The sequence below is a fragment of the Chanos chanos genome, chromosome 8 (genome assembly GCF_902362185.1).
Source record: "Chanos chanos chromosome 8, fChaCha1.1, whole genome shotgun sequence".
Classification (NCBI taxonomy): domain Eukaryota; kingdom Metazoa; phylum Chordata; class Actinopteri; order Gonorynchiformes; family Chanidae; genus Chanos; species Chanos chanos.
This window is the reverse complement of record NC_044502.1, coordinates 26844089-26855021: the sequence shown is the minus strand read 5'-3', so window position 1 is coordinate 26855021 and position 10933 is coordinate 26844089. Positions and strand designations below refer to the sequence as shown.

The 10933-nt window shown below is 42.4% G+C and overlaps 1 protein-coding gene across 1 annotated transcript in view; it reads right to left on the bottom strand.

Annotated features, from left to right (window-relative positions):
* Positions 1 to 10538, bottom strand: part of ltbp3 (latent transforming growth factor beta binding protein 3) — a 21633-nt gene extending 11095 nt beyond the window's left edge. The window contains exons 1-10 of the mRNA XM_030782196.1: positions 10262 to 10538; positions 9794 to 9954; positions 9265 to 9370; positions 7104 to 7193; positions 2889 to 3005; positions 2084 to 2239; positions 1800 to 1907; positions 1089 to 1102; positions 696 to 765; positions 145 to 228 (exon numbers count right to left, since the gene is read on the bottom strand). Coding sequence (XP_030638056.1) covers positions 145 to 228; positions 696 to 765; positions 1089 to 1102; positions 1800 to 1907; positions 2084 to 2239; positions 2889 to 3005; positions 7104 to 7193; positions 9265 to 9370; positions 9794 to 9954; positions 10262 to 10523 — 1168 coding nt within the window. The 5' untranslated portion in view covers positions 10524 to 10538. The remainder of the gene's footprint in view (positions 1 to 144; positions 229 to 695; positions 766 to 1088; positions 1103 to 1799; positions 1908 to 2083; positions 2240 to 2888; positions 3006 to 7103; positions 7194 to 9264; positions 9371 to 9793; positions 9955 to 10261) is intronic.
* Between the last annotated feature and the right edge of the window lie 395 nt (positions 10539 to 10933).

Below are 10933 nucleotides of genomic sequence, written 5' to 3'. Positions count from 1 at the left end.
TGAATCTTTAGTCAGTTAGTTGTGATTAGACATGTGTCAGTCTCTATGAAAAGTACCCGGCCCTTGCTCTATCGCCATGGCTACAAGCCCTAAACCTGACTGGTTGCTGTGAGGCAGCAGAGCGACAGTTGCCATGGAACTCACGTGAGACCTGCGTCTGAGCCTCTTCCAGTGAGTCCTTTTCTTGTAGCCTTACTATGGGATGTGTTGTTGGCTTAGCGATGATGACTGAACAAAAGCAAAGACAAAAGAGAAGAACATGTCAAATCAAAATTCATATTACATAGATGGAAGTGTGTTTTACACGTTCACTGGTTATTAAAAGTGACCATTTATACTAATTTTTGCTGAATAAACATAATCAAAAAAGATCACCCTTCATAATAATTTCAGCATTTCAGGTACTTCAGCTTTGTCTGTGAGACATCCAATCACTCAAAAATACTTTTTTTTTTTTTTTTTACGGGTTTCACACTTAACCCGTGAGTGGTGTTGCTGTGTTTTGAGAAAGTAGTCACAAAATGCCATGACAGTAGAGCCTTTAAGTTTAAAGCCTCACACAATAGTTCATGCGCTTTACTATTATCAGTTAAGCTAAAATAATCAGTTTGATTGGATGTGAAGAGAGTATTTGTGCGTGTTTGGGTGAGCATGCTGCCGTCAATGTCATTTATATCTGCTGAAGTGATGTGTACCTGGGATCCGAGGCCCATGTGTGCTGATTGGAGAGAGCTGCATAGGTGTGGTCACCTGAGTGGGAACTTCCTATATGTACAGCCAAAAAAAAAAAAGTGACCAAACTGGACCGATTCACACATACAGGAAGGGAGATTCATTAAGGTTTAAGAAACTTCAGTAACAGTCAAAAACATTGTCGAGAGTTTACAGGGATCTTATAATAATTGGTAAATTTTAAGGATTTAAGGACAGAAAGTTTCACAAAGAAAATGGAGAGGTTGAGTAACATTTTAGCAAAAGTTGTAATTATCCACATTTTTGGAAAGGCTGTGTGAGACTGAGACAGGTTTGGAAAAGTTAAATTCCTAATAGATTGCAAAGTATAACAAACGTGTGCAGCAGCTGCTTACCGGTGGCTTGACTTCTGTAGAGGAACAACAAAAAAAGAAAAGGAGAGACAGACAAACAGAGAGAGAGAAAGAGAGAGAGAGAGAGAGAGAGAGAGAGAGAAAGAGAGAGAGAGAGAGAGAGAGAGAGAGAGAGAGAGAGAGAGAGAGAGAGAGAGAGAGAGAGATTATCTTTCCGATCATCTAGCTTCCCCAGCACAGAGATGGAACAAGTTTCTGTTCGCAGCTCCGAAGAGGCTGAATTGCATTCCAGAATTCCATTTCATAACATCCAAGAGACCATGTCCCAATAAATTCAGCCCTCATCCTCTCCCAGCTGGGGAAACGTGGAGTATTACTTGCTCTCAACATTTCCCATATTGCTTTGAAACACTGGACAGAGCCAGGAGAAATAATGAGGAAATAAAAAACAAAAAAAAACCCAGCTTGCCTTTTCATAAGCAGTATTTCTGTGAGATGACATATTGATCTCTCTATTAGTTCGTATTTAAATGTATGAAAACCATAGTTAAAGGAGTCTGCTCATACTGTATTATGTATGAATTAACCATACCTGTTCATCTTCATTCACATTTTCTCATTCATATGCCCTGTTCTTCTTTTTATTAATTATTTATTTACCCTCTAAACTTTGTTGCATGTTCTCCCACTGATAAGAACCATAACTGTTAGAAAGTTAAAACTCAGAGCTTGAAAAGTGGGGGGAACCCTCACCCTTGAGGGGCTGCTCTGGCTTGGGGAGGCGGTGAGGAAAGGACACTGTGCCATGATAGGTCAGCAGAGACATGCCCTTCCCCGCCGGGCAGATCTTAGTGAACGAAGCTTCACAGAGGGAGAGAAAGAGACAGAGAAGAAAAAAAAAACGCAGAAAGAGATAAAGATGAGAAAAAAGAGAAAGGCTTGTAATACACAATATACAGGCTCACAATCATCTATTCAGATCAATTCTTTTTTCAGCACACACACACACACACACACACACACATGCACACACTCACCTGTACCATCTTGGGGACATCTCTCACAGTTGTTGCCCCATGCTTTACCCACAGTGCAACAGCAGATCTCCTGAGAGAGGCGTGTCGGAAGGGCGTGTTCACACTTCCCCGTCTCCGTCACCATCCGGAAACACAAGCCCTGCTCTACCTTTGATTCTAATACAGAATCAGGGAGAGAGAGAGAGAGAGAGAGAGAGAGAGAGAGAGAGAGAGAGAGACAGATGGAGAGAGAGAATGAGGGTAACAGGGTTTACGTTCTCAGATAGTCATTCTAATACTGAGTCAAACCTAACACTACCCTAATCAGCCCTTCAGTGATTCAGCATAACAGCTGTGCTAAACTACACAACACATCCCAGCTCTGAGGAGAAGAGACATTACTGCTGGACACTACTGAGAGACATTACTGCTAGAGATATCAATGGTGCAGCATCAGACCGGACACAGACATCATTTCCATGCTGAACTACACGCTATCAGATTTGGTTTGAACATTACGCACATGTTTTGCACACATGTTATGTCGTTTTGCGCATCAGTATGTTTCAGTAGTACAGTAGAGGGGTTCTTCTTGACATATTCCACAAATAGATATGAATTTATGTAGAACTTCCTCCACCATCTCAACAGGCAGCGCAGCGTGCCAGTAATGCTCTCTTTCTCTCTCCCTGTCTCTCTCTCGCTTTCGCTTTCTCTCTCTCTTTCACACCCTCTTTCACTTTCTCTCTCTCTTTCACTGTCTCTTTCACTCTTTTTCTGTTTCTCTCTCTTCCATTCTCTCTCTCTCTCTCTCTCTCTCTCTTACCCACGCAGCGTGTGCGTTCTAGTACGTAGCCAGGTTTGCAAGAGCACCGAAAACTCCCCTGTGTGTTCAGACATTCACCATCCTGACACACCCCCTGCATGGTACACTCATTTATATCTGCACAGGGAGAGAAAGAGAGACAGAGAGACAGAGAGAGACAGAGAGGGAAGGAGAAAGGAGGAGGAGACAGGAGATGAAGAGGACAGAGAGAACAGCAGAGAGAAGAAAAACACATGTAAGCATTACATCAGACCAAAGTTGTACAGACATTTACAGAGGCGTTGTCTTCCACCCACCTACCCACAGAGCAAACACATACACAGACACACACAGACACACAGACACAGACACACAGACACACACACACACAGACAAATACACACCATTTAGAGGGAATCTGATGTGATGGGAGTGGAGATCTGATTTTTATGGTTGATAACTGTGTGCCAAAGTGAGTAGTGGTTTACTAGGGTGTGTTCAAACAGAATTCTGGCAAAGGCAACAAACAAATTTCACATTAAGTGAGTGTGACCATGGAAAATGTTCTGAAATTACAGAACATAACCTTTAAAAAAAAAAAAACTCAAAGTGCTACTACATCAATAAAGCAAGATCTCAGATTAAGATAAAATGTCTAGAAGGGCTTACACGTTATCCAGCTAACCACAATACTGCTGTTTTTACACTGACTCTTACTACTTGGCCCCGACAGACTGTTTTTTTTTTTTTTATGTTTTTTTGTTTGTTTGATTTTTAAACCTGCCCTGGTATGTTACAGGTAGTTATATAGTGTGTGAAAACACACTATTGTGCGGTTTCCAGGCTTTAAACATCCTCTTCCCACCTCCCACTTTTGGATTGGGTTACTGTTCCGAAGCTCTGCATTTAAGCTTCAAGAATTCCGTCCCTCTCAAGACGTGTGATATCTTCCAAGTGTGACAGCTAAAGATTTGCAGGAGTCGTTGGTGCCCTGGTATCTAGGTCATCGATTCTTTTATCGACTTTCATCTGGCCAGCTGACTCATTTTCTCACCATGTTAGTTTTCATCTGGTATTCAGTGTAGACAAGTGCATCCACAAAGGGGTTTTTCTTTCTGTGTTGTGTCTTATTCACAAATCAACCAAATTTTTCTCACACTCTCTCTGTCTGCATGATGGACACAATGAGACGTATGTTATGCCAAGCCCTTCTCAAGCCTTACAACAGTTGCGATATGTGATTCCCTCATTTCAGCAAAGCAATCCAACAATGCAACTCCGTTAACTAAGAAGCACCAGGCCTCCAATGCTATTGTGCCCCCTCACCCCCCACATAAGCAAAAATTTGGCACTAAATCAGTGCTAGCCAATAAAATGAATCATCTCTCCACATCTGTGACTGGTTTAGAATTTACTGCTGCTTTAGTCTCGGCCCCACAAGGAACAATGTTCTGTCAGTGAGTCACCCACTGCTACCAGTGCCTCATCTGGGCTGGATATTAACCCAGCCGACGCCTGGGATTTTGACCAACTCTCCTTTCTTCCTGGAGAAAGCATCCTGGGTTGTAGGGCAGGAGAGCTCTCATGTGCCATGGTTCCCCTGCCTCATTTTCCATTCCTCACTATGCACCCCAGAGTCTAGAGATTAATCTAGAGTCTAAAGATTTAGTAGAGAGCAAATCTCACTATCTGTGAGCCACAGGGAATACTATTACGGTTATTGATTCATTGATTTATTAGCAAGCAATATGTTAAATGGTACTGGCCCTTTTAAATGGACCAATCTAGATCATAGTGATGCAAGTTATTTTTTAAATTTATTAATAATAAAGTTCTGAAGAGGTCTTTAGAGCTTGAACTGTGACGGAAGAGAAACAAGTGGACATGCGTCTAATAGGGATGGAGTTCTTTCAGGTCTCAGAGAGGTCGCTGGAAGGAGAAACCCAGTCCTAGTGGTGTGTTTGGGAGAAATGAGGAGCCAGAAAAGAAAAGAGTGAGTTTGGCCCGAGCATAGCTGTTGAGTTTCATGCTGCATAAAGCCTTCAGTGCCTGAAACCACTGGGGCTTTTAAACACAATCACAGGATTCATTCCCGTTAAAAGTATTTTGGACACTTACGTGGCACCACATTTGGTAACCACAACATACAGAGCATGTTTCTGTTTGTTGAATATTACTCCATTTGTTGTGGAAGTGTTAGAAATGCCACAAAATTACACTTCTGGCTCCTGTGGTTGGCTGAAGGGAGAGAGAGAGAGATGTATCCATAAACACTAAAAAACATCCCCTTGAATTCGTGATAGTGTGAAATGACAAGATTCCCTCAAAGGTTTATAAAACAAAACTGAATCATCTAGGCACACCCTGTTGGAAACAGAGAGTTTTTTTCCCCCTGTAGATACGTGGGCAGACTCTCTAGAAGTTTCTCCAGATGGGTAGCTGCGGCTTGAGGAGGCTTGTAGTTGCTTTGATGATGATACTGTCACGGCTCATGGTCACGCCGGTCAGGTCAGAACTAAGAATACAGTGTCCTACCCTGCTCGCTCAGCAGAGTCATCCACGCAACAGATGGCTTTGAACCAAACACTGCTAGATATCATTGACGTGATGCTCCGAAAGCAAAGTTAAGCTAGGCTGCATTAGCAAGAATCGAGGGCAATTCATGACTATTTTTATATAGGCCCATGCTAAGTCTGTTTGTCCCAGTCCTGCTCCTATCAGGAACATGTAGGACCACTGCATGTAATCTGCACCCTGTTTCCAGCAATTTCTATGTTCCTGCTGCAACAGATGCCCTCACCTGATCCGCCCTCATCTTCCAAGTGTCACTGGCTATAACTGGATTTGCACCAGTTTTGCTCCCTGTGGGTCCCCTCTGACTAGCGTCATGTTCATGAACCTTGGCAGTATGCCTCTATGACTCTGTCTGTAACTGTCATACAGACTGTCTGTTCAATCTGCAATGGGGATCAAACAAAATGTGCTCCCTTCTCTCAGCAGTGGCTTTTGCACCAGATGACTGAGGTTGTCTTCCTTGGCGAAAAGTTTTCTGGTTGTCCTTCCCTAGAAACTGTACTTTGTCACTGGACTAGAATTGTTTTGGGATGTCCCACTGCTGGACATTCGTGCTGTTGTGACAGGATCCTCTTGGCGTTGATGGGAATGCACAGTCCTCCTGACTGTACACGCATCTATAGCCTGAGTTAGGCTCATGCAGTCCGGAGGTTTGAAACCGAATGACTTAGCTGATATAACATCTTGACTTGAGCTGGATGGCGGAGATGTCTTTGAAAATGGTGATATATGTATGGTCAACATGACACAAACAGTCTACAGCTTAAGTTCACTCCTGACACTGATAGCACATATAGAATGCAGTGGAAGTATCGCGGGAATTCATTTTTTTAGCTATGTCATTTTGAAGTCCCAGAATAAAAATGCATGGATCTGTTCAAACACAGAGAGACAGAGGGCACTGCTGTCATGTAGCTGAATATCTACAGGGAATACACATTGCCGACAGTCTGGATAGGTGCCTCTCTGGCATCGCTGGCCACATGAAAGTCGACTCTGTTATTTCAGGTGAAGGGAAAACCAGGATTATGTGCGTCCAGTTACGTGAGAGGACTGCTCTGTTTTATGCTGGCTACATCAGTAATTCTCTGCACTGCTTAGAAGAGCATGACACACCTACAGATCCAACAGGTGGCCACAAATTCCGCACGTTCATTGAGGCATGTTTCATGTTTATTCTCTAAGAGAATTTAGCCTCTGTAATTTAACATGAAAGTGCTAGGGACAAAATCACACTTGTCAAACAAGTGAAATGGACACACCCCTCCCTGTTATATGGCTAGCTACACCTAATGTTCCTATATCACTCAATAAGTTACCTATATCATTTAGTGTTTTTTATGTCACTCAATAAGTTATCTATATCAGCTAATGTTTTTCTGACTTTGGTCTTTTGAATTTAGGTGGTAATCATGCTATCGTGTTATGGTAGAATGCGCGCGCGCACACACACACAAACATGCACGCACGCATGCACACACACACAAAAAAGATATGGTACATTATTAGACAAAACACTATGACATATCAGATCCTGTTGAGATTTGAAACATAGTAATCCCAAAATACTAAGGGTTTCATAAATATCATAACAACATTTTAAAAGTGAGCAAATGTCTCAAACAGTGGAACATTTAGCCTGTGTGTTATCACACTGATTACCCTGACAATGTGTACTGTTGAGTCTCTTATAACCCTGGGGACACGTAGAACCAAAATCTTCTATGATGGTCTGCAACTTCACCCCTGCATCTGAGAGAGAGAGAGAGAGAGAGAGAGAGAGTAAGGCATAACATGAGGTTTGTGTGTGTGGGTGAGGAAGAAGAGTTGAAGAAGATCAAAAAGAAATGGAAAGAGAGGAAAACAACAAACAAGAACAGTGGGATGAGTCAATAAATCAGTAAAATGTGTAGACAGATAAAGTAAAGAGAATGAAGGAGAGGAGAGGGATTTCAGGGTACAAGTTATTATGAGCTGGTTTGTCTGATAATATAGACATGTTTTGTTTTCTAAAATCTGCCCTAAAAATAACAGAAGCCCTGAGTTTGGAATCATCTCACGGATGAATAAACACATGTGGCTTCTTACCCGGGTGAGAGAGTGGAGCGAGACACACAGGGAAAAGAAGAAAAAAAAAAGAAGTGGAAAAAAGAATGAGTGTAAGACCATGCCAAACCCCACCTAGTCTGGGAAACGACAGAAAAGTGAAAAGAAAAAAAAATGCCCAAACGAAAACAGAAGACAAGGTTATGGTCCGTGAGTAGAGTTCCAAGCGAGGAAAGCTATGGTAAGAATGCTTTGGCACGTCACTCAGGCAGTCCTATTTTTCCACATTTCACCCTCCAAAAGATATGCACTCAATGTTGCCTTTCCCTCTAACTAAAAAAAAAAAATAATAAAAACTCTTCCTGTTCGGCTGTGCAAGAAAAGAAGCATTTGAAGAGAGAAGAAAAAAAAATCTAATTTAACATCAAAGTCATAGGTTTGATTAAGGAAAAAAAATGTTTGTGTGTGTTGGGGGGGGGGGGGGGGGGGCGGTACTGTGGTGGTAAATCAATTGGAGTCTGTCAAAGAATAATGTAAAAGCAGGCAGAGTGGTTTTGTCTGTGAAACAGAATAGTCTGTGAGCATGGCTGCTTTGTTCACATGCTTTCATGCTGTCTAATGTGGATGATGTGCAGATTAAAAAAAGAGAGAGAGAGTCTCAAAGCGAATTTCCAGAGAGCCTTAAAGCAGAGAGAACATTTTTCCACCCATGGTTTTGTCTTCACGCCGAGGGTGTGTCATACAAAAACAGACACCACACACACACACACACACACACACACACACACACACACACACAGGGCCATGCTCACGCGTGCACACACTCTATCACACATATACTCTAACACACGCACTCAAACACATCCACACACACACACACACACATAAACACACACAGATGAAGACTTGAGCGATATAAGTGTTTTATTAAAATCATTGAATACACTTGAATCAAATGAAGTCTGTACTGTCTGCATGGGCACTAAAGATGAACTAAGAGAAAAAGTAGATGACATGGTGGTAGGGAAAAAGAAAAACAGTGTACATGGACCTCCACCTGAAACTCAATCTCCAGTGATGCTATCTGTGCACCAGCCAGAGTTCTAGAGGAGGAACTGCAGAGGAATGACAGTATAAAGGACTGTTCTCTCTCCAAGTGAAACAATTGTAATTTATCTGTGGGAAGAACTCTGTATAAGGTGATGAATACTGACACTGATTTTTTGTTTTTAAAACATCTGTTGGACTCAAAGATGGAGAATGTTCTAAAAAGAAATGTGTTAAGACCTCCATGGTTTCCAAGTCCTTGGCTTCACACACTCAGTGACTTTTACTCAGTTGGACTGGACAGCACATTGGGTCAAAATGCAGCTGTCTGACACTGGTCTCTCAGTCCAGGGTCAGAAAATGAAACGTAAAGTTAGTGCATGTGTTGGAAGAGCCACAGGAGTATCCATTTACTCTCTGATTACTTATCCAAATAATCCACAGAGGAAAAAAAGTTCTTCTCTCTAACCATAGCATAGCAGAATGAATCTTTAAAACTAAACAACTATAACTTTTAACTATACCGTTCTTCACTGTGTGCTTTAAGTTATGTTTGGGATAATGCATTAAGTAATAATGACTAAAATGTGCAACTACACATCTGTAAGCTCCAGTTTGTTGTTTTAAGGTGGTGTCTGGAGGTGGTTGGTGAGTGGATTAATGGAACAGTTTTCAGAGCCTTAACACTATGCTCTGGTGTATTCAGGACAGCTGTTACAGCAGTACTCACATGGTTGCTTGGGACATTGATAACATTTGTTTTGTCCCCAGGAGTTCCCAACACTGCCACAGCAGTCTTCTTGGTTGGTCAGTCCAGGAAGAGGGTTACTACTGCACTACATCACATGAGGAGAGAAAGAGAGAGAAAGTGAGAAAGAAAGAGGCAAAGACAGACATGCAGATAGAGACAAGGACAGATGGACAGAGAGAGAGAGAGAAATGGAGAGAGAGAGAGACAGACAGATGGAGAGAGAGAGAGAGAGAGACAGATGGAGATAGAGAAAGATAGATAGATCGAAAGAGAGAGAGAGAGAGAGAGAGAGAGAGAGGGAGAGAGAGATAGAGAAGGTGATGATGACAAATGGGTGGAAAAGGAGACAGCAGTCATTACCTTTATTACAAATGACTATCATTATTCTGTCATTACAAATCCCCAGCCTTATTCCTCATGTCAGACTGGAAAGAAGCCTTTGTGAAATATCTATCAACAGTTTAAATAATCAAGGGCACTGCTCCAGCTCTCATTCCCTGCCACTCACAGCCTGTTTGGGCGTGGTCTCCTGGAAGCACCTCCCCCTGGGTTTGTGAGTTGGTGGAGGGAGGCGGGTCACAGGCTTTGGAGGCTTGGCTTCTGATTTGTCAAGAGGTTGAATGAGAACTGATGTGTCTGAGGGATGGTGAACACGGACATTAAACTGCACTAAAGAGACAGATGGGGGGAGCGAAAGAGTGACAAAGGTACAGAAGAGAGCAAAAAAACAGATAGAGAGAGATGTGATTGAATGGGTAAATGAGCATACACAACACATTTACAGAACAACAGATTACAATCAGATCCCTACACTCTGTTTTATATATACATCTGTGTGTGTGTGTGTGTGTGTTTATGAATTTAATAATAAAAGTGTACATATATTTATACTTCAGTGTCATATGCATTTCCTTTTATCATGTTTTTCCAGAACCAAAACAATTTCACATCATTATTATTCTTTGTGTGGCATTACCCTCTGAGGAATGGTGGCCATTTCCTTGTGGAAATGGCAGCGTAAACACCGAATGCGTCTGTGCCATCTGCTGCCGACCGATGCCCGCTTGTTCCACCAGGCCCTGGGTATCGGGTGCCACCTGTACAGTGTACACGGGCTGTTTGTTGCCCCGCGCTGCCTGGGCTTCGGGCATCGGCCGCAGAGGAAACTGGCACAGTCGTCCTGTGAAGCCTGGCGGGCACAGACAGTGGGTCCGAGAACTACACACACCACCGTTCATACAAGTGAGAGGACACACCACTGCAAAGAGAGAGAGGGAGAGAAAGAGAGAGAGAGAGAGAGAGAGAGAGAGAGAAGAATTGATACCATGAGATACTGTATATTACATACATTATGATAAAATTCAGTTTAATTCAGGTTAAACAGCAGACACTACAACTCTCTCTTTGTCATATATAATGACCTATGACCTCACAAAAAACGATATACACAAAACAAAAACAATACACACTTAAGTGTAACAGAGAAGAAAGAAGAGACAGGGAGGGGGAGAGAGGGAGAGAGAGAGAGAGTATGGGATGGCAAAAAAAAGATCTGTCACAATGTTTTCCTGCCTTAATAAAGTTCACAGACGTCATCAGCATTTCACACCAGGCCAAAACCAACCACTGAGCAATACACAGGCGCCAG